The sequence below is a fragment of the Larimichthys crocea genome, chromosome XV (assembly GCF_000972845.2).
Source record: "Larimichthys crocea isolate SSNF chromosome XV, L_crocea_2.0, whole genome shotgun sequence".
Taxonomy (NCBI): Eukaryota; Metazoa; Chordata; class Actinopteri; family Sciaenidae; genus Larimichthys; species Larimichthys crocea.
In genome coordinates, this window is record NC_040025.1 from 1,975,269 (window position 1) to 1,999,771 (window position 24,503).

The following is a 24,503-nucleotide window of genomic DNA, read 5'->3' on the forward strand; positions in this document are numbered from 1 at the left end:
TAGATGTTTAAACTGACTTGTTTGTTTTTATTTCAAACGACACTTAAATACAGTACATAAGCATGTGGTAACTGAATAGAGGGTGTTGACAAAAAGCAGCAGTGCTATTTACACGCACAACCACAATTTTAAATGTGGCATGACCATAGTTAATACAGTCTTGTCAAAGCAGGTTGTGCAATGTTTATAATGCAAATATATAAAGTCTGAAACAATATACCATACACAATAATAATATTATACAAGTACATTACTGCACAGCACAGCATAGCTAACTATAATAAAAAGATAAAATCATGAAATAAAAAAGAATCTATGATCAGGTGAGACAGATAGATAGATACCAATATCGTAACACATTATCAATACAGTGACACAGTAAATATTTATTTTGAATACTTTGCCATCATTATCAAGCCTGATTTAATGCAGTTAATACATATTGTTTGTGTAGATACGTGGTGTTTAATCATAGGTGGCGCATTTTCATTGAAGGAAAATAAATAAACAAGCAAAAAAAAATAAAGTCTGGTCTTGGTCGACGTCACCACGAGCGTCACGACGTAATCATACGTACTCTGGTTCGAGAAGTTACGCAGGACGTGCAGCGGTTCAAAGAGGAAGGAAGATGGCGGATAACAAAGGCGAGGAGGATATGGAACCGTCTGCTAATTCGGACTCACTGCCTTCAGCGCCAGATAACGAGCCACCGCAGACAAACGTCGACAATGCGATAATAGTTATTGAAGCGAATACAAAGGGCAGCGAAGAAACGGAGTCAAATGATAACGGTACCGAGGCACCTACACCCACCAGCGACGGAGTGGACGTTAGCAGCAGCGGCGGCGGCTCCGCTGGTGCGGGAGGGGAAGCCAATGGTCGCGCTAGCAACACCGTCAGTCCGGCTGGTTCTAGCAGCGCCACTTCAGAGCCAACGACAGCTGAAACCTTGGCCGCCGTAGATGCCCCAGTTGGCGGACTCACCTCTGAAATGTCACCGCCTCCTACGGCTCCAGCGGCCACACCGGTATCCGCTCCTATTAATTTGCTGGATACGTGCGCAGTGTGTAAACAAAGTCTACAGAGCCGAGACTGTGAACCCAAACTTCTGCCTTGTCTGCACTCGTTTTGCCTCAAATGTATCCCGCAACCAGAGCGACAGATAAGCGTACAGGTGCCTGGACCGCACGGACAAACTGACACACACATAGGTGAGTTTTTCACGAGTTAGTAGCTAACGTGAGGTCTATCTGTGAAGTCATTTGCTCTGTCACCTGACATTAGTAGTGTCTGTTAGACGGCCGGCCTGTAAGGCAGGATTGCTTGTTTGATCGGTATTTGATTTGAGTTAGACTGAGAGACAGCGATGGGCTTGATCCGAGACTTTTCAGACTGTTGCTTTGCACAGAAGAAGGTGTTGTGTCTGTCTGTGGTTAGACACACTCCCATCTTCCTCGGGAACCTATCATTGGTCAGACCCTTCATCAGCTCTCCCACCATAATGGATATATACAGGCGGCAGTGACTGACATGACCCAAAACGACCAGTTGAGATTTAAATGGGGGGAGAAGGACTGTTAGGTAATCATACATATACGCAATGATGTGTGCAACATACTTCACGTTGTGTTCTGTCACAGCTGCTATAGTCAACAGCAAAGCAATATTAATTTGACAGATCTCCGATGGCAGTCTCTCCCATAGTCAAAGCTGTATGACTCATGAAGATGAATGGATGCTGATCAAAATAATAATGCACCACCAGTATCAGGACTATAAAATAATTGATAAATACTTAACGCACAAAAGTGTACATGTTATACATACCAAAATATGACATAACGTTGTATCTCTTCTCTAGTGATCATGATGTTGAAATTGTTCATTTTTATTATTTATTTATTTATTTTTATTATGGGATAAAGGCTCCAATCGATTCTATTTAAATTTTTTGTAAATGCAATTTTTTTTTCTATTGAAATTTTGTGTTATTACATAAAGCTTGTGAGACATTTCTTGGGGCATTTTCATAATAGTGAGTCAGTATAATTTGTTGTGTTGTGTAAGCGCACAGACACACATACAAACCTCTCTGCTTTCCGCACTGCTTTTTTAAAAAGATTCACGGATCACCCTGTTTGCCGAGCTGACTTCACGTTGTTATGTTTTTAGACACATTGCTTGTCAAATACCTGGAAAAGTCGGAGTCAACAACAGTTCTGTTCAGTTCTGGTGTGCCAGAAAAGCTCATTCGGAGAGCGAGCAGGCAATGCAGACCTATGGCTTTTGCCTGGGTTTTCACTTCCCCTCACTGAAAACACACCAGGTAGAAAAGGTGTACTCACCCCTTAAGATTAGATTTATATGTTGTGTCTCTCATTTTGGACTGTTCCAATCAATACTTGTCCTCACTCTTGAAGATAGACTTCAGCAAATTAAACCTCAGCATTTGCTGCCATCAGTTGACGTTTCATAGAGCAGCTCTGCTGATACTAGCAGATGTCTGGGCTCACCACAGCATCCATGTAAGACCGAGCTCAGCACTGGCAGTCTACACAAAATAAGTGTCGTATTTCAAGTTCAACGAAGGGACTCTTACAGGAGTCTCATGGTAACGTCTCATATTACTCGGTTTTTAGCTGCGTGTTTGGAGTTTAACTTCCGTACAGTACCTGTCATCCAGCTTGATATAATTGTATTAGCCTCAGTCTCAGTGGAGAATTTTAATATCACATGGTCTAAACGCTGTTCAGGAACTACATTAGTATTGGTTTAAGGAGAGATTCAGTATCACATGGTCTAAATTGTATTTACAGAAATGCCTGTCACCACAAAGATTGCTTTGGGGTAAAACTGGAATATATTCCGTTTTTTAGGGGGGGGGTCTTAAATAAACGATGGGGTTGATATGATCTGACACAGCCTTACAGTTTGAAATCGACAAAGTAAAACAGTAGCTCTGACTCAAAACTGGAGTTTTGAAAGACTTGGTCTGAAAACACTTCTTCTCAGCTAACATAATGGTGAACAACACAGCATGTCACACCCTGTCTTTCCACGCTGCTTTTCCAAGTTTATAAAAGCCATAACATCTGAGGAAATGAGTAATTCAACACTTCCACCATAGAAGTTAAATTCCACCAAAAAGTTTATTAGTAACTAGATTTGTGTGCATTGATTAGCTTGGCTTCACATAAAGGATTACAAGGTATGTTGTTCCTACCCGCTCAAAACACTCATCCAGGCTACTGATTCATAGTATTTAACCTGTGCTTAACCTGGTTAGAGGAAAGCTGGCTAATGATAAGTGATCAAAATTATGTTAAGTGCCAAAGATTTTACATGATAGATAATCAGGTAAAATGCTTTTAATTTATTAGTTAAGTTGTGCGCATAAAATTAGGAAATGTAAAAGTCAGGTGAGCACGCTGAGTTCAGAAACAACTTCCACATTTCCAACATGTACCGACTAACTCATTCATGAATTCATCCTCACCTTCTACTTCCACCTTTTGTAATGTCGGCTGTACAAGCTCGTAGGGGGTTGTTGATTTCACATGATGTTTTCGTTGCATCTTATTGATGTCTAGAAGTACGTGTCATACTTCTGAAGAATGCTTTCTCTGACGTATCACCCTTATCCTTTATGCTGTTTCATATTATAATCAAAATAAATTTCCGCAGGGTTCATTAAAGCCAAATCTCCTAAACGTATTTGTGGCTTCCAAATTGTTGCTATTAGCTGAAAGTGAACAAACACCAAGCAGTGTTAAGATGTGATGACATCTGTCACTTCTACCAGATAGATGACGTCCCCTGAAATGGCAGTCTACTGTGGTCTATCAGTTTTAGTCTAGTGCTAATAGTTCATAACAACTAGATTAGTATTTGGATGAAGAAGTAGCTATATGTGGCCAAACCATCTGGTTATTGGGGTGAAAATGGGACAACAGTCTTGTTTTCTCTTCAGCACAGGGTGTACTTTTGATGAATGTAGGGACAAACAAACCCCAATCCTGTTTTAGAATGAGGTTTATGTGTGTTGATTTTAATTTTGTGGGGTGTTGGGGGTGGCGGTGGTGGGTACAGATGTGTAGCTGAACATGGTCTACTTCAGTTCAAAGTGACAGCTGTGTGGTGCATTTGTTTTGGTGTGTGTGTCTGTGTGTGTATTTGGGGGTTGTGTGGGTTCCTCAACGCAATCCCAGTCCAGCTGCTCTCACCCATGCAGCTGGAGCTTACACAAACCGGCTGTGTGCTGCTCAAGCCAGTGTAGTCTGGCTCAAACCGGCTTGTACTGGTTTTTACCTCAGCTGGAGGACTGACATATTATTATTATGCCAACTCAATTTAAACGATTTATGTGAAGTTTAATCTCGTGCATAATATTAGACTCTCAAAAATAAGTGACAAAGTTATTACGAACTGAACTAATTATTTGTTGGGGTGTATGATTATAGCAGTAATTGAACTAATTCCATTAACAAAACCAACCGAAGTGATTAAGTAAAACGTCCTCGTTGTTTGGCCATGTGATTCAATATTCTAATATAACTGCCAAGGATGACGAGATTGAATCTTCTGGAGACAATCGCTAAATTAATTAGCCCCCATGAATAGGCAGTGGGTCTCCCACTGTGCCAAGAATTTTTAATAACAACAGGAATTTACCTAAAGGAAATTATGGAAATAAGCAGAAAGTCTGCTAAAGGCCTCCTAATAATCCTCTATTGCATGAAGCAGGACTATTCTTAGCCCAGAAGATAGGGGAAATCCGGTAACATACCACACATGGACCTGTCCTTGACTGCTTGTTTTGGGTTGTTTCCATTTTTTTCTTCAAAGATCAGTCATCAGTAAAATGTCACCAGGCCTCAGATTTGTAGCCCAGTGTTTGATCCTCACTGGGCTCATTTTCTGTCTCTTCTCTGTTTTTAGTAAATGTTATGCGCTGTACGGTGTGCCACCAGGACTACAAGCAGAGCGACATTATTGACAACTACTTTGTCAAGGACACCACAGAAGCCACTAGCACATCTGATGAAAAGGCTGCGCAGGTATGTCAAAACAGTCGGCCTCATAGCCATAATATTCCGCACATACTACAAGTGTTCTCACATCACTGATTTGCCATGTAGGCTTTCCTCTGCTGTTTGGAGGGGTGTCTGCATCACCTTGGAAGAAAGTATATAAATAATAAAATAAGAATCAGATCATGCACTTCATCATCCTCTAATCCTCAAACACTTGTGCCTTTGTATTGATGTTTTCCAGCCAGCTGGATAGGTAAACATGCATTACAGCAACAGGCTTTCTTTTGTTGCCCGATGACCGATGAATTACATATCACACAGGCACATACAATACCGAGCTTGTTTTAAAACAGATGTCACTCATCATACAGTTTATTTAATAAAATATTGCAGTCAGAATTTATTTAGCTTGACACTAAACGGGTAGTTTAGCCCATTAACAAACCAGAATGGGTTTATAGACACAACTGTCATTGAACTATTTCTATTACTAAGTTAGTACTTTGACATCAGACATTTTCCTTAAGCCTGCTAATGTTTTACGTTGAAGCAAGTGTTGTAAAGTACTGCATCAACGCCGATGCCACATCACTTGATGTGGCTGAGGACTGTTCTTTGATAAGTTCTTTTATCAGTGTTATCTGTCTCAAGGTGTGCACAAGTTGCGAAGACAACGCAGGAACCATCGGCTTTTGTGTGGAGTGCGGAGAATGGCTGTGTAAGACTTGCGTGGAGGCCCACCAGAGGGTCAAAATCACCAAGGACCACAAGATTCACACAAAGGAGGATGCTGATGCCGCCTCCGGTAAGATGGCTGACCCTCAAGGTGAAGGACAGACCTTTTCTTTTTCCCCACTGAAGCTAGAACTGCGAAAGCCTCAACGAGACAAACCCTAGTTGAAGCACAGTGAATGTGGTGCTGCTGATAGGCTGTTGCCATGGTAACAGTGCTGCAGAGTCTGGTTGCTCAGATGGTACCTCTAGCTGGGGGACCATACATCCTGAAGCTCTGACCAGACATCACTACTGTGGGTTAGACAAAACTTTTTCTTTTTTTTATTGGTGCTGTCTATTTTTGTCTATCCTTTTGTTCCATCTTTGTTTTCCCACTTTCTATGATAAATTTCCCCCCATATTTCTTTCCCCATACTGTTTCCAGTTAAGCATCAGCTGTGCTTTTTTTACCCCCTGTGTGTCTATAGAGTCTGTTGGTACGCCCGGACAGAGGCCTGTTTTCTGTCCCGTCCACAAGCAGGAGCCACTGAAGCTTTTCTGTGAGACCTGCGACACGTTGACCTGTAGGGACTGCCAGCTACTTGAGCACAAGGAGCACAGGTATCACAGCATCTAACAAATCTCAAACGTCTATTTTATTACTACTGCTTGTTCTGTCTATTAGCTACTTTAACTGTTACAGTGCCAGTATTTTCATAATGTTCTTTATTCAAAATAGTGTATTGGTTATAAACCGTTTTGGCATGTTTTAGGTTATTAACTACCGTTTGCTTAACATCCCTGCTGGTGATTTCCCAAGATATTTTTTCCAAGATTTTTGATTTATTTCGTACCCTGCAGGCAGCCGCAGGTTTCAACTCATTTCAGTACTTTATGAAAATTGGTTGCAAAGACCTGAAACATGCCTGAGATAGGTAATCCATCATAGCAAACCACGTGGCCACCCTAATGTTTGTATAATTGGGAATGTGAATATGCACAACAACGCTGTGTCAACGCTGTGTCGGCCAACCAATGATCAGGGCTGGTCAGCCAATAGTCAGCCTGAAATGTCTCTGAAACTGAGGTTATCCAGGTGGATTCATGGACTTAACAGTAATACTGTCAATGTGCCCAGCTTCTACATACTATGCTGGAAAATGGTAACGGCAAGATTTTTCCTTTAGTTTGTGTCCGATAGTTTGAGAGAGATGGAGACAGAGAAAGCACTGGTCGAACAATATAGACAGTGAATGAGAGACAGAGAGGTAGAGAGGCTCTTGAGAGAGCCTGTGAATTCAGGAAAAAAAAAGAGAAAAATTATACGTCATGGCCCATTGGTTTTCATTTGTGAAATTTCAATGACATTTCTTTCTCACAAACCTAATTTATGTTTTTCAAATTCAATTTCTTGCTTTTAACACAATTATTATAAAGAACATTAAGTTCATTGAAAGGTCTTAGACTATAAGAGTGTTACCCCTTCTTATCTCTCAGGTACCAGTTCCTGGAGGAGGCTTTCCAGAACCAAAAAGGCATCATTGAGTCCAGCGTGGCCAAACTACAGGAGAAGAAAAACTATGTCCATTACTCTGTGTCTCAGGTGCAAAGCAGGTGAGACTTTTTACCACTTGCCAGCTGACATAGTAACTGCAACACCTGACATACAGTCAGAATGTGTATTGGTGTCTCCTCTTTCTATATTGAAGTGTTTTACTGTCTTTCCCCCCATCCAGGTTAAAAGAGCTGAATGAGACACACAGGAAGGTGGAGCATGAGATTAAAATCGCAGTATTTACTCTTATCAATGAGATCAACAAGAAGGGCAAGTCCTTGCTGCAGCAGCTGGAGGTAAGAGAATATTAATGAATATCAGTCTGGCTGGGGTGGCGTTTCGCTCAGTTAGTAGAGCCGCTGCCCCATGTACAAAGGCTCAGTCCTTGCTGTGGAAGCCCAGGCTTTGAATCCGAACTGTGGCTCTTTCCTGCGTGTCATTCCCCACCTCTCTCTCTCCCTGCATTCCTGTCACTCTTCAGCTGTCTCTATCAAAATAAAGCTTGAAAAAAATATATCTTTAGAAAAAGAAAAAAAGAAAACCTGGCCAGAGCTTCCTAAGGTGCTGCAAAATCACCTTGTGAAGATCATTAGTGCTTTGGTTTAGTTTCTTTAGTTATTGGACTTCAAACATGCAAGTCCAGCCTGTGTGTTGACACACTATCACTACACTGTACAAATTGTACTGAAATGACATTTTTCTTTTGTGTAGCTTGTGTGTCTGGACTCTGCTCATGCAAATATTAAACAACACACTTTACATATTGTGTCAACCCATTCATTTATTATAGATGAAAATATCTTGATATTATGATGCATTCTGTTTACTAAATATTTTCTTATACGCTATGAATTACACATCATTTTCATTAGTGTCATCTTTTCATGCCTTCTGCTCTACACAGCTTTGTTGTGATTTGTTTCACCCCTGCATATCTTTAATCTTCATCATTCAATCTAGGCTATTACGCTCTATACTGTTGTACTTGACTACTTCCCCATTTGCTCTGCTCCTATTTATTTAATTGTTTATCTGTCTGAATGTCTGAGTACTCTTTTACAGAGTGCAGCAATAACCCAAGCCCCCCACAGGGACCATTACATTTTAATCTAATCATCTAATCCATCTCTACGCATATGCTAACATTTTTGTAATAGCTTAGAAACCAATTTGGCGTGGTCAAGACTCATTTGTTTATCTAGGATGTGCAGGCGCTCTCTGTAGCAGTCCCCTAACCACAATAATCTCCCTTTTCCATCTAGAGTGTGACCAAAGAGCGCAGTATGAGGCTTGTGGCTCAGCACAAGGATACCACCCAGCTGGCCCAACAGATCCACCATGTGCTCAACTTCTGCCACTGGGCCATCACTACTGGCAGCAGCACAGCGCTGCTCTACAGCAAGAGGCTGGTATGTTTCTCATGAGCTCCAGATGTTCAGCATTTTTAAAGCCGACACGTGTGCAAAGAAAAAAAGTCAACAACAGGACTGGTTTGCGATCAGGTTTGGTCGGCTACCATATTATTAAATATTACCAGTTTTAGTGTTAAATTCGTATTTCGAGGGAACATTTGACTTTTGTTTCCGACATAAGCTGTGACCTCGTCACATCATCAGGTGTGAGCCGCAAGATGCAGGGTTGTAGTTAGTATATTGGTATTTTTCTGCCCTGGAAGTCTGTAATGTTCTTAGACTGCTGCTGGATACATTTTGTTTGTGGTATACTGCTGGACCAGCCTTGTTAGATCTGTTGATCTGTGAACTTGCAGATCCAGCCTTTTCTCCCCAAAATTATGTGGATGGGAATTTTTTTTGTTGTTGGCTCAAACAAGGGAAGCTTCTGCCACGTGGATCCTGACTGTTTACCACAAGACCATCAGCAAATTAGATAATTGAGATAACTTTATTGTGGGGTAATGCTCCCAAAGGGCACGTTGACAAATGAGCTGTTTGTTACTCTGATATATACACGCTTATTCTGTGTGTGTGTGTGTGTGTGTGTGTGTGTGTGTGTGTGTGTGTGTGTGTGTACACACATAGATCCTGTTCCAGGTTCGCCAGCTGTTCAAGGCTAGAATGGAGCCAGCGCCCCAGGCCAATGGAGTTGTGCGCTTCTTCTGTGATCCCACCTTCTGGGCCAAAAATGTGGTGAATCTAGGTGAGAGAGATCAATTTCCATATTCCTCTCGCTCTTAAATATTGACTTTTAGTTTCTTATTGATTTATTCTAATCAAGCCTAAGACTGAGAACAGTCTTTGTTTGCCACCAAGTCCAACAAGTCTTGCATTACTGTATAATGGCCATAAACATTGTGAAATTAAAGAAGTGAGGAATTGATTAATGATTGGCTGCATGTGTAAAATAAAGGAATATTTCACACCTGTTTAGAGCACTTCTGTCAGTTATGCTTACTGTCATCTGTCCTTCTTACCCTAGGTAATTTAGTAATTGAGAAACCACCTGCACCTGCGCAACCGCCCAATGTGATGGTAGGAGGACCACCCATTCCAACAGGGCCACAAGGCCACCCGGGCAAACACCCAGGACAGATCAATCTGGCCCAGCTCCGACTGCAGCACATGCAGCAGGCGGCCTACGCACAGCAGAAGCAGCAGCACCAGCAGCACCAGCAGCAGCACCAACAGCAGATCCAGCAACAGATGCGCATTGCCTCCCAAATGTCCCAGCAGCACCAGAGACAGGCCGGACCACCCATGGTTCAGCAGCAGGTACGGAAAACATTCACCAGTCGAGTTGTCGTACGACTGTGGAACAGAAAGGAAATCTGTGCACCAGACTCTCTCCATTAGAATTATTATTGGATGAGCATGATTTATTGGTTTATTGTTTTTCTTTTTTTTCTTTTTTATTTATCATCATATTTGGAGATTTTCTCCAGACCTCTGACAGTTTACCAGATGGCAGTCTGTCTATACAGGATTAGGATTATTTATATGCCTGAAAGGATTTCATGACAAAGATTTAAGACTTAATCCAAGATGATCACAGAGTGTTAACTTAAATATGAAAGGTAGATCTTGTATATTACTGGTATAATAATAATAATAATAATAGTAATAATAATAATAATAATGATAATGATGAGCAGTGTTTTGCATTGCTTAGGTCATTAACTACAAATGCCTTGCTTAACATGGCCAATTATTTTCCATGTTTTTAGATAAGATTGACTCCCACTTTCAAGAATGAGTTTGATTTTGTTTTATCACACAAGGAAAAAAAACATTGAACTAGATTGACATCAACATCACCTTTTTTTTTGTCATCGTACACTGTGTGTTCATGCATTTGTGAGCGCAGCAGAAAACTCTTCTTGATGCTGTGTTAAAAATATTGTAGCATATTGCATTCACTTGAGAAAAAATCTGCTGTTTAACCCAAATCCCATAACCAGCCTCCAGCATGTTCCAGTGAGCCCTGGCAGGGATCTTAGCCCTCTAGGCCTGACCCAAAGCCCCTAACACTGCGTCTCCAGCCCTGGGACAGCCTCCAGTGGGCTCGAGCGGGACTTCTCTGCCCATTAGCCTTCACCCCCTGGTACTCTGCTGGAGAACCAGAGGGAGGGAGTTGCAGCTTGTGCCCAAGGCTGAGCGGCTGTCTCTCTGGACACAGGACAGTTGAATAGGCCCTTGGCAATGGGCTAATTAAGCCTAATGTTACTCGTTAATTCTGTGGTTTATCAGTGAACTGTAAGCTATGGACTACACTGCAGACTGAGTCAGACAGATAAATTAGATTTGCATTACCTTTATGAAACATCTGAATCCTCACAGTGCATTATTATTAACTTTGATGAACTGCTGTGGGTCATGTCTCTCGTCTGCCCCCAACTGTAATTTCCAGCATGGGGTGTGTACACGTAGGGAGAGACATGGGCCCAGGGCACACTGATCTCCCTCCCTCTGCTTCTCTAGCAGAGAGCAGAGTCCCAGGGAGTGAAGACTAGGGTCTGATGATGGGATTCAGGTTAGGCTCGGGGTGGCTTAGAGCTGCCCCAAGGCATAGAGAGCCTGCTGGTGGTATCTCGTTAATTCAGAGCAGAGCAGAATCTTTAAGATTTATGAGATGGCTTCAGAAAAAGCATTGCATTTATGGTCTGTTTCACAAAATCATACCAAGAAGACAAGTAAGCAAGCCTGGATGTTGTGAAAAAGATGGCCCAAATTTGATTACCCCTTTCTCTTCTTTTCTTAGTCTATTAATAATCATTTTAGTCTATAGAAAGGTTAAAATAGCATCTCAAAGATTAGGAAATGTATCTCTTTAAGTCACTAAAGTGTTATCGGTAAATATTTGGTATTCCTAAACGATAAATTGACAATTTAAGTCTTCAGTTTGTTTTCTGTACATCAACTCATTGCTAAATCTCTGTTGTTTTGTTCCTCTAATTTCATGACTCTGAAAATCGTCTGCTGCTGCTGTGTCTGCATAAATTCCCATGATTCGACCTGATTTTTACACAGTCTGTTTATATGTGTGATTTTTGACAGCCTCCGAGGCTCATCAGTATGCAGCAGCTACCAAGAGGGCCCGGGGGTATGAATGGGGGACCGGGCCCCCCCATGTACCCTTCCTCCCACCATATGCGTCTCCCGGGTCCACCACAGGGCCGAATGCCCACGGCTCAGCCAAGACTTAACGGGCAGCAATATCCCCCCATGATGCAGCCTCAGCTACAGAGACAGGTTAGTATGCACACATTCTGGTTTCACTGTATGAAAACAGCTGAATAGATTATTTTATTTTGTTTTTGTGTAACACATTAGTTGCTGTTAATGTCGGATAAATTGAAACTGATGTGCAAATGTGACCGTTAAAAGTCCTACTCTGATATAATTTTCTGGATAGATAAACAGCATATCATTGCTATCAATGCCATTATGGATGCTGCTTATCAGTCCAATTCTTTGTCGATTCCTTAGCAATTTTTTTTTTTTTTTTTTTGTCTGAATACAGTGTAGAGTTGAGCTGGCTCTAGCCTAAGAATTAGCTTTAGGGGTCCATCAGTGCATCATCATGTGAAATGGATGAAATGAGAGAATAGTTATACAGTACTCAGTTCATTTGGACTGTTCCTTCCTTTCTGCAATGACTCCTTTTTGTTGCTAGTCTTGGCGGCATAGATCCATTCATTTGGTGTCATTGTTTTGCAATGCGCAACTTTCAGATAAATCCAGCGGCTCGGATAAAAAGAATTGATACATTCAAAAGCATATCATATTTATCTCTTAAATCTCCCACTTACCACATGCGTAGTTATTGTTACCTGAGATTTAAAAAAACTTTTAAGACAGAGTCTGAAGTTGGGCTGATTTTTAGATGGCTGCGCTTAGAAAGAAGGCCGGTGGCATTTATGTCCATCCCAACTTTCTCAAGTATTGAGTTCAGAGCTGCCAGTAGTGAAATGGGATCATTTAATCAAAGTGAAATTTCATTAGCTGCCTGTGCATGACTTAAGACATTGTTAAAATTGAAAAATTAACTAACTTCCATTTTCATGTTTGCAGAATGCATTATTACTGACCAAATCCAATCAAAAACCTAACTGACAAATGACTTTCTCCCAAGTATAACCCCACTGTAATTACACTGAAATTGAATGGGGTGTTGCATTTAGCTGGTGAACATGGTGGAACATTTGGCAGCTCAGGAGTCAAACATTCGCCTCAGGAGTTGGTTGATACCAAAAACTGAGCTAAAGGAGAGTGAATATTATATTTATATTCATTAGGTGACCAAAAACATGACTCCAAATAAATGGTAATGTTGCTATGTAAGTGTTGGGTGTATAAAAAGTAGCTTGCTAATAATTAACCAAATCAACTTAAAAGGTGATGAAATGTCATTGTTTAAACATGTTCCCCACAGTGCAACTCCCAACAGTGCAACTCCCAACAGTGCAACTCCCAACTGGCCAATAAAACAGTTGTCATTTGGGTTTTCCATAACCTGTCCATTTAAGAACCATCCACGTTGCCCAGTTGCCAGTGTTTTTTCGTAGTTGACATACTTCCCTAAATAAGTCTAAAAGAGTGTAGCCTTTATTCAAATGAAAATGCAAATCACTTTGTCTGAGCTACAGCTTTAAGGGCACCCTGCAGAGTTTTTATGTAAACAAGCAAAAGTTATGTTATGTTACCCTAACTCTGTTCTTTTTTTTCTTTTTTTCAAGTATTTTAAATCCAGCTTTGCTTACATGTATGTTCACAAGCTAGTCTGTTAGCAGGACTGACGAACATGCTTTATAATGCTACCAGAAGGCTAAACCACTTTAGCTAAGCATATTGTCTGCCATAATTAAAATGCATAGTCCATTTCACATTCAGTTTCGATAGGATTAATGCAGGCTTATGCTTGGAAGTGCACTGAAAACCATTCGTGAGTGGAGTTTTGGCAGTAAAAACACATTTTCGAACATGGAAATTAAGTGCATTGCTTTATGCTAATTTTGTGCACACATAGCAAATATAAATAAATTATTTCATTTAAAAAGATGCAGATGAGCCAATTAAAACAGACTTCCTAAATATTTTTTTTTATCTTAGCAGGGTGCAAATGTACTATTTCCTCATTCAGTTCACACTGCATAAGTAATGTATCTCTACAAGCTGATTATTTGCTCAAGTCAAATACCTCGTACAGTATGAAAATGTACATTTACTGCCTGCATGTAAGACTAGGTAAAAGAAACCTCCACTATATCCAGCCCCTTTTTCTTTGTGTCCAGATGTCTATAGAATCTGAGATGAGCCACCAAAGGTTTCGTTTCTTACTACAATCAGGGGTTTGGCACCTTTTTCCTACTTTGTCATTTGTGTGTTTTGTGCAGCATGCGTTGTCACCCAAATGCATGATCATGCAACCACATCGTTTTCGCAGCAAAGAATATTTCATAAAACTCATTGAATGACCTGCCTCATTGTTCCTGTCCTCCCTCCTTTCTTCCCTTCCTTTTTATTCCCTCCCTCATGTCATTGTCTGTCCTTCCCTTCTTCCTATGATCTTTTATCCTCCATCCCTCCCTCTTTCTTTCTTTTTTTTTTTTTTTTTTTTTTTTTTTTTTGTCTGCGCAGCATTCCAACCCTGGCCACGCAGGCCCTTTCCCAGTGGCATCCCTACATAATGCCAACCCCACAAGTCCCACCAGTGCCAGTATGGCCGGTGCCCACGCTCACCGCGGCCCTGCCAGCCCCATCATCGGTCCCATCGAGCTCATCCCCTCAGTCACCAATCCTGAGAACCTGCCCTGCTTACCTGAGATCCCGCCCATTCAGGTGTGCATATTCATAATTAAAATGAAAAGTGTTTTTAACTAAATATATATTGTTTTGCAAAAATCTATTAAGCTTTTGAGTAACAAGATTTTCTGTTGGTATTTTGCCTCCATACTTTGCTGACATCGCTAGCTGGAGGATGCCGGTTCCAGCAACCTTGGACACCTCCTATCTCGCTACATCACAGCCAGCACACAGCATCAGCTAGGCTCAGTGGACATGAACCCTTCACCTGGACTGTCCACACACTCATCTGGATCTTCAGGTACCTGCCAGTCAGGAAAGCCGACTTCTGGTCACATCAGCTCCCATTCACATCTAGCAGAGTTCAGAACAGTATTGCATATGTAGTACACTGAATTAGCCACAAATGCATGATTGATATGTAAGTATCATGTTTTAAAGTGATTGGCAATGTTGCTACAACTTCATCATATCCTGTATCACCTTCCTTGATTACATTTCTTGTCTTCTCTAGGGAAATGAAATGTTGATGTACTTGCACAACAAGAAGTGATCGCTGCTGCTTCCTTCATCTGTTTCCTGTCTCATTTCTGTCTGCAGGTCCGTCGAATGCACACACACCAGCACGACCTTCTAGCACATCCAGCACGGGCAGCAGAGGCAGGTGAGAAGATATGAAAGTGTTTTAGCATCCACTCAGCATTTAGTATTCGCAGAGCGGATTTTACACCTTGACACCAGACCTGTACATTGACTGGAAAAGCAGTTAAAGGCATAGCATAGAACATTACAGCACGCATGCTCAAATCATGCTCAGACATGTATGTTTCTTCAAATTGAGAATAGTGATTGGAAAATTTGTTGAAAAATATGTGATGATGGAGATGCAGATAGAGAGTAAAAAGCTGCCGCTAAAAAGTCATTAGTCAGAGTGGCACAACCAGAGTTGTGCAAATATTAAGCAATATTCAGTACACTTGAAAAGCAGTGGCTGAGTTAAGGACGGGAAGTGGGTGCCTTGTATTAAAACCTCTTTGTGAATAAAAAAAAATATAATCTTACCATATCCATTAAAAAAAAAAAAGTTTTAGTTGTATAACTTTAACAGTAACCCCAGTACTCTCCTCTGTACGACGGAGTATTAGGGCCACATTTAAATTCAATTATTATTATTATTTTTTTGGAATTAATTACGAGATTAAAGTCGTTATTAAATATGGCGAGAATTAATTACGAGATTAAAGTCGTTATTAAATATGGCAGCGAGATTTAATTACGAGAATTAAGTCGTTATTAAATATGCAGAGAATTAATTACGAGAATAAAGTTGTAAATATTCTATCCTGTTGTTTTAGAGGAGGACAGTTGTTAAAATGAGGCCGTGGAGCATTTTGTGGAATTGTACTTTAGCATAGGTTTCATAAACAAGGAGATACTAGTATCAGGACTTTAAAAAGAACTCACGCCTTTTGTCATATCGTTTAGACTTGCTTCCGTTTAAAGTAGAACAACCTACCAGTTACGACTTTATACTCGCCATTTTTAATAACGACATTAATCTCGTAATTAATTCTCGCCATATTTAATAACGACTTTAATCTCGTAATTAATTCTCGCCATATTTAATAACGACTTTAATCTCGTAATTAATTCTCACCGCCATATTTAATAACAACTTTATTCTCATAATTAATTTTAAAAAAATGTTTGACCTGTTCTCGACATGAAGACTGAAGTTTAATTCGTTATAATCCCTGATCGCTGTGATGAGTAGAGTTATGATGATGAATTTAATGGCTTATGGCATTAATGGTTTATTATTGTGTGTGTTTGTGTGCGTGTGTATTTAAGCTGTAGCTCTGCAGGGAGGGTGGGGGCAGGAGGTGGAGCAGCGGTGGAGCAGGTGAAGGTAAAGCAGGAGCCCGGGACAGACGACAGCTACAGCTGTCCAGCTTCTTCTCTGAAGACAGAGCGGGGCAAAGACGCCAGGAGTGCCTGCATGGTATGAATACTGGTCATCATCAGTTAGCTTTAAAAGAGGCCAGAGAGTTTGTGAATGTGATAACATCATGCTGCATTGATGTGTAATCCTTGCTGCTTATCTGTACTGCAGCTCATCATGTCAAAAGAAAGCTCCTTCTCATAGCTTATTGTGGAAAGAAAGTCCAGAAGTACATTAGATGTGGACACAGTGTGAGGAATATGGGGATGCAGTATGAACAAAATAATACATGTGCTAAGACTGATGAAATAAGAAAAAGTAGTCGGACTACTGTAAGATGTGTGAAAATAAAATAAGATGATTATGATGGTGTGTGTGTGTGTGTGTGTGTGTGTGTGTTTTCCCCCAGATGAGCAGTCCGGAGAACAGCCCCCTCCCTGTACTGGGAGTTGTATCGACAGGGCAAGAAGCTCTCAAGGCTTTAGGGGAGCGCATCAAAACAGAACCCCAGTCGGAGACCCCTTGTTCTGGACTTAATGGCTCCAGTGCCACCACCTCCTCTCCTTCCACTACCACTATGACCTCCACTACCTCGCTGTCCTCTGAGAACAACAGCAACACCCCGCTCACTAATGGAAATTTGGACAAGGGGACTGAGACCAAAGGGGGCGGGTTGACTTCTGAAACAGGCAATCCTGGTGGCAAAGAGGACGATCCCAATGAAGACTGGTGCGCTGTCTGTATTAACGGTGGTGACCTGCTGTGCTGTGACCGCTGTCCCAAAGTGTTCCACATGAAATGCCATGTGCCCACCATAAAAATCTTCCCAAAGTAAGTGATCAGTATAGATCAGGGGTCGGGAACCTTTTTGGCTGAGAGAGCCACGAAAGCCACATATTTTAAAATGTATTTCCGCGAGAGCCATATAATATATATTTTTAACACTGAATACAAATAAATGCGTGCCTTTTTAAGTAAGACCAACAATTTTAGAGTATAATAAGTCTCTGAATGTGTTGTTTTAAATAACGTTATTATACTGAAGCTAACCAATAATATATATAAAATACTTCTTAACATTAATGTGACTTCTGGTGCTGCATGGTCAAGATCATGCAACCGCTGTGTTTCGGATGTAGACGTGCATGCGCACTCACATAGGCTACTTCTGAATTAACTCTCCAGCTCATAAGCAGTTTCTTTTCCGAGCTGTTCTGTATCGTTAAAATTTAACAAAACGACATGAAACACAACTGCTTACTCTCCTACTGATTATAATTGGGACCTTTTGCATCGAACGTAAAGACTTTAAATGTGTGGTACGCAAAGGCTGGGCGCAGAGGAGACCCCCGGGCTCTCTCCGGGGGGAGGGAGAGAGAGGGAGATGTCTGGCCAAGGCTCCGTCCAGCACGGACTAAAACACAGCATTGACAGTTCAGAAACTATGAGTTAAAAGGAAGACTGCACGTTGCTAGCGGATCTATTTTCTGACCCAGAGTGCGGCCATGACTGGTTCTGCATCAGTTTTATAGCAGGCAGTCGCTCTCCCATGTTTCTGGTACTGCGTACCGCCACTTGGTGGTGCTTTAGTGGTACGCAGTACCGTACCGGCATACTTTTTCCTGTCTGCGAGCCAGATGCAGTCATCAAAAGAGCCACATCTGGCTTGCGAGCCATAGGTTGCCGACCTCTGGTATAGATGATCTTAACTGCTGTTGCACACTGCCAGGCCAACCTCTCTTAAAACTCACATACCTCAGCAAGCAAAAGTCACCCAGAATGATGCAACGTGGGTTGATATTTGTAGTAACTAAATTTCTAGTAAACGTAAAGTTTAAATACACCACTCCACATTATTCTGAATGTTCTGGATCTTCTCAAAACATTTTAAACAAAGTACATAAACATAAATTAACACAATGTCTTTTTTTTTTCAGGGGTGACTTTCTCTGCACGTTTTGCCGAAGTCTCAGCAAGCCCGAGATAGAGTACTGTGAAGACAACAAGAAAATCAAGGAAGAGCAGAGCCTGAGTCCTGAGGACCAAAGGGTCGGTACAGCTCCCTCACCCTCAAAGACCTCTCAGGGATTTGTCCAATGCAGCTAATTGTCTCTCCTCCTCTCTCTGCAGAGATGTGAACGCCTCCTACTGCACGTCTTCTGTCATGAGCTTAGTGTGGGCTTCAGGGAACCTGTTCCTAGCTCTGTAAGTAGCTCCAAGTGACTTACACATTCACACATCAGCCTCCACCTACCTGATGGCCCATGTCCTGTATCTTCTGTCTGGAAGTTCAGACCAAGAATAAAATGTTTGCTTCATTGTGGGAGCAACTTTAACTTTTAGCCAAAATTCAGAGATACTTTTACTCTTTTTGCAGACCGGGATGATTCTGAAATGCACTGCAAAGCCTGTTTTGTGTCCTTTTGAGCTGGCCTTTTTTTCTTGCATGCTGTATTGCATCATTTATTCCCTGGTGAATAATTGATTGGTTTATTGATTAGTTTTGACAGGCTCATTATGTTATGAACTCATACAATCTTCGGAGCCACGCATGTGGTGAAGAGCTGCACAAATGGACCTAATTTCCTGAGCAGGTACCTGACAATCATAATCACGGCTGATTAATGAGTTTTCAAGACGGCTGAGAAGAGAGGTCATTTATATTAGCAGAATTTTCTTTGTCCTTGCGCCAAGATGAAAATGCTTTATGACATTTTTGTTTTTCACAGATATCTGCTGTGTTTTTTCCTGCTTTGCTTGGGGATTTCTTTTCCACTTCCTTCCAAAGTACAATGTAGCAAAACATTTGTCCCTGTAGCCTGGAGGTCTGGGGCACATTCCATTTTGCTGCAACATCCCTGGTTTGGTTGTGGCTGGGGCAAAACAAACCTTTTGTCTTTCTTTCGCTTAAATCGCCTTTTCTAATTCTCCTCTTGGTATCTCAGAACCACCTTGTTATACGCCGCAGTTCGTTGCTCATTTTTGGTTTGACCAAATCACTAGATGCCTGCCTGAGCAAATGTTCCTGCATCAGTAGTACCACTTACACCACCATATGTCAAGAAATCCAGACTATCCCTAAAAGCACCAGCAAGTTATTCTACTTCCTAAAACCTCTGCCTCTGTCTGCTGTTTCTGATGTTGCCTGACCCACTTTTTGTTCAACCAGGTGCCGAACTATTACAAGATTATCAAGCAGCCCATGGACCTCAAGAAGGTAAAGAAGAAGCTGCAGTTACGGAGCTCACAGTACTACCAGTCCATCCAGGATTTTGTATCCGATATGCGCCTGGTCTTCAAAAATTGCGCGAATTACAATGAGGTGAGCAGCATGAGTCCTGAGCCTGCTTTGGGGAATGGCATCTGCTTGTGTGTGTGCGTGCATGCAGACAAGGGTTAGACTGATATGAGTTGAAGTTTGAATTGCCACCACTTAATTAAATGGCTTAGGTGGAATCATTTAACCATCCATGCTAGGCTAACACACATCTAAAGGGATGTGACATGAAGTGATTTCCAAAAAAAAAGTGAACAATGAATGAAAACAGTGTTTACTTGTCAGTGTTGGCAGAGTTGCCTGGTCTGGCAAACCAATATACAAGTCTAACCTTCTAGCCTGACATTAGGAAAGGTTGCTTGTGTGTGTACAGTACAGTTTTGTCCACTTATTAACACTGGCTGTTGGAGGATGGAGTGTAAAGGTGTCACTGTGCCGTCTTCACACTGGCTGCAGGAACATTGTCTGAACCCTGCTAACACCGTCTGCATCACAATGATAAAGCATACGTTTGGGTGTCTGTGAACTCGTTATTTCATATTTCACTGGGGGGGGGGTGATGTATTTGAATGTGTACTGGATGTATTTGTTTTGTTTCATTCTTTACATTTGGGTGCTGGTGTGGGTATCCATTTAAATGCTCATAATTTCTGTATCACAGTCTTGCTGCATATGAGTCTGCTCTAAAGTCTGCTATATATCACCATGTATTATACCATCCAACCACATGAGGGAGCTTCTATTTTATCAAGAAGTGAACAATGTCTGGACCCAGTGAGACATCACTTCATTTGGCTAATATTAAAGTGTCTGAGGCTCGCAGGACATCCTCACCATACATACAATGTTATTATGTAACCAAAATTAACAGCAAGCATGGATCTCGCTCAAGAAGCACGTCTGTAATGCTCAAAAACGCCTTGTGTGTCAACTTAGTTCACATGACTTAACAATATATAGCAGAAGCACATCATCACTGTAATGTAATAAGATTACTCAAGTCCATTCCCTTAAAGCAATTAGGAAGTCACTAATTAGAGCATAATTTCTCATGTGGCTATTCAGGTAACGTAGGGCACCAACCATAGCAACAGATCTGAAGATCAAGATTGAAGATTGAAGCTCTCTTCTTGTTACAGCCTCCCGAGTTAAAGGCTGTAAAACAAACAATCCTATTACACCAAATTGAATTTGTATAATTGAAGGATTAGTTTCTCTTTTTACTAACAGGAACAGGCATTTTGAACAGTTATGGGTCTGTCTGATGGGTAGTTAGTGTTAAGTAGGTAATGTACACAGATGGCATATATAGACATCAAAAATGAGTACCGTATTTTTGTGTAAACATTATAAAAAGTTCTGACGAACAACTACCAACAAAATATAGAACATCAACTAAGAAAGGCTGTCCTGTTAATAACATCCCCTTAGTTGAGGACATAATCTATGATTGATTTGTTCCTGAGACAGCATTCTTGACACACTATCAACAAAAAAAAAATACATTTCTCGACACATAAATTATGACGAAATAAGACAAAGCTGTAAGAGCTGACCTTTGGTAAAATGGGAAGTCTGTCTGTAACATCATTAGTTTCCTGTAGCCTGTGTGACTAAATGGACAGATTGAGTGCAGACTTGGCTTGCTGTTAATTTGTGCAGTAACAACTTGGTGATTCGCACCTCGTAGGCTTGAGCACAGTAGGTCATAAACAGATCTCTTATCTGTTATTCTCTAACCTGCCTGTGCTGTGAACTCTTTTCTTCCCCCCCTGCTGCTTCACTGTTTGTTGTAATGTCATTGCCCCTTTTTAGATGACTCGAATAATCCAGGTTTATGATGAGGAGAAACAGATTAATACGCAGGTAAGATGTTTCAAAAAAGAGCACAGATGTTCTGTCCCCTCTCACTGAGGCTCCAAGAAATGTTTTTACCCTCCATCCCGGCATAGAGAATTGATGAGCAGCAGACTCGGGCAGCTACACAGTTTGACACGATAACAGTTATACATGAAAAGGTTGATTTCTTTGTTATATTTTGTTTCTAGAGGGTGTCTGGAGATCCTGGTGTTTTCTTGTTAAATTTACCTCAAGTCTTGAAACCAATCAATTTACAGCTAATTGCTTTTGTGTGAACCAATCAGTGTCTTGTGAGGAACTGTCCTGTGAGCAATGGTGGCTTCTAAAGAGGTTGGTGTAGATGCTAGAAAGATGTTTTGGCTCTTTTCTGCCTGACTTTCTGCTGTGGTTTGTTGATCTGATTGGGTAAATACAAATGGTTCGTCCAATCACCAAGTAAGAAAGAGCCTGCACTTTTCCAAACCATTTCCAGATGGTTCTGTGTAACAAGCCATCTGACGTGTCAGGTTAATTCACAACCACTTCACAATGTGATTGGCCGGCTGTATGGATGTGAGAAAAGAAGCAAGGTTTGAACTTCCCTCTTGATCTGTTACACTTTTCTTGTGCACAGCTGAGGGTCTTCCAGTAAAGACTGTCAAAAAAAAGTTTACCACTTTTCTCCCCTGTCTATGACAAATAGCTTTTCACTTCTTCAAGCGTGGCTGTTCAGATCAGATATGAACACTTGATTTTTGACGTGGTCTGACATGTCACATGAGCCACTTCTTTTTAGTTTGATCTGAACCTCAGTGCTGAATGTTTCATTCTCAGATGCAAAACACAACGTAGACGTCTTTTGTGTTTTATCAGGGGCTGTGGCAACCACAATTAATTCTGGGCTTTTCACATAGTAATTTTTGTACTTTCTTTTTTTCAAAGAAATGCATGTAATTTTAGTTTCACATGTATTTTCACTTTTCAGGTATATTCAGTATTTGCATGTAAGGTGAGAATCGTGATGTGAGACAGTATAATGCTTCTCTACAGCAGTGTAACATAAGTTAAACAAGAAATACACACATATATTGTGTGTGTTGTGACTGTATGCATGAGTGTAAACAGATAAATGTACATCTGTAAAATAAAAGTAAAGAGTAACTTAAGGCCTCGCTGAAAGGCTGTTTAGCTGCCCACGCAGGTTTGCAGGTTTGAAGCTTCAAGCTTGTTTCACACCAGACGTCACTGATGAGCGTGGTCAGAAATGAGCGCCGAACCTGCGTGGATATGAAAGTAAAAATGCATGTATTTTTAAAGTGAAGTGTGTCTACATGGCTTGCACAGCCCCACATTGAATTTGGTTCATTTACATTTAGAATGTTAAAAGCAAACAGATGCACCTGAGCGTCGGTCCAGATTTCACTTTGGTGTTCTGGCCTTTCTGAGGCTGCGATATCACAATCTCTCTCCTCATCGGAGTGAACTTCTAGGTTTAGGGCTTGTCTCTCGTAGCCTTTGCAGTTGATCCAAGGATGTTGGATAGGTATTATCCACAGAATTGTGTTTCATGGTTTGTTCATGTTGATCTCTGGTTGTTTTCAGTAACCTATACAAATGCACTAACGGTTGATTCATCGACCCTCAAACTGCAGTGAGCGTGAAGTCATTTGAGAGCAGTGTTATTGAAATTCAGCTGAATTGTGAAAATGCTTCATGGAGCCACAGTGGGACAGGGCGGCAGGATATCTCTGCAGCAAGGTTGAGCCAGGGCCACCTTGCCACCAGGAGTGTTAACCAGATCTAATTTGTCTCCTCATTCTCCTCTTCCTCCTCCCTGCTTCAACCCATTCATTCCTCCTGCTCAATTGTGCTCACACCTGCTTCCTCCATATCTCTCTTGTTCTACCCTCCTCCTCCTCCTCCTCTTCCTCCTCCTCCTCCTCCTCCTCCTCCTCTTGCAGGTGGGATCAGAGATGGCGATATCCGGCAAGGCAGTGAGCCTGTACTTTGAGGAGAAGTTGCAGGAGATCTTCCCAGGGCAGAGCTTCCCTGAAACGCCTGAACCCGAGGAGACCCCGGATGTGAAGGAAAAGCAGGAGGAGGACACAGACGACTCTGAGGAGGACTTCATACAGCCCAGACGCAAACGATTAAAAACAGATGAGAAAGTGCTCCATATCAAGTGAGAACCAACCTCGAAACAAACGAGAAGTGAAAAACTGTCTTCCTCACGTCCCACACTTCTCTTTTGTCTGATGCAGCAGAGAAAAAGGACGAGATTCGCTGTACAAACTGCTTGGTTTATCTCATCCTGGCCTTTCAAAGAATTATCAACTACATTAGATGTCTGCCTTTATCGGAACTCTTGAGGACAGAATCATAGAAGAGCATCCCTCCTTCTTTCATGGACTCTCAAGAACTCGCTTGTACAGAGTTTGAAGTAGGACTTGTTTTGCAGTAGTTAACGATTGGTCATTTCTTTTCTATCATGCATTTGCATTTGTAGATTTGTTGTGACAGTTGCTTTATAAATCATTTAAATTCCCTGTTCCCAGTTCTTAATGTATTATATCTATACTTTGACATGAAACCTACCAAGTATTTGTATGACTTTGTGGAAGCGTTATGTAAATAAGAGAATCTAGCCCACTGATGTATTCCTACAGTATAGATGTTTGGGTGCGTCATCAATAAAAACCTGTTCTTGAAATATATCAAAGAAAATTGTGTGGTGTGAAGTAGGTTTGGGGCTGACTGGAAGCTTACAAAGCATACCCTGGTGGTATGCAGCCATGTGGATCATTTTGGTTTAATTTCAGGTTTCGAGATACCGGTCTTCAAAATGTCTGCCTCCATCATGATGCAGAGGAGATGGTGTTTAAAA

The 24,503-nt window shown here is 41.3% G+C and overlaps 1 protein-coding gene across 5 annotated transcripts; it reads left to right on the forward strand.

Annotated features, from left to right (window-relative positions):
• The first annotated feature begins 548 nt into the window (after window positions 1-548).
• Window positions 549-24,333, forward strand: trim33 (tripartite motif containing 33). 5 transcript variants are annotated; one of them, XM_019270971.2, is made up of 21 exons: window positions 549-1,211; window positions 4,939-5,057; window positions 5,685-5,838; window positions 6,236-6,368; window positions 7,245-7,361; window positions 7,484-7,598; window positions 8,565-8,711; window positions 9,342-9,459; window positions 9,739-10,031; window positions 11,814-12,008; window positions 14,051-14,107; window positions 14,397-14,597; window positions 14,730-14,862; window positions 15,162-15,225; window positions 16,413-16,563; window positions 16,913-17,334; window positions 18,441-18,552; window positions 18,634-18,708; window positions 19,673-19,825; window positions 21,596-21,646; window positions 23,581-24,333. In XM_019270971.2, the coding sequence occupies exons 1-21, from the start codon at window positions 629-631 to the stop codon at window positions 23,803-23,805; spliced, it is 3,618 nt and encodes a 1,205-aa protein (XP_019126516.1). In that variant the 5' UTR covers window positions 549-628; the 3' UTR covers window positions 23,806-24,333. The 5 variants fall into 5 exon arrangements, with proteins under 5 accessions (XP_019126516.1, XP_019126517.1, XP_019126518.1 ...); XM_019270972.2 differs by having other exon boundaries at window positions 16,419-16,563; XM_019270973.2 differs by lacking the exon at window positions 21,596-21,646.
• Window positions 24,334-24,503: the final 170 nt, after the last annotated feature.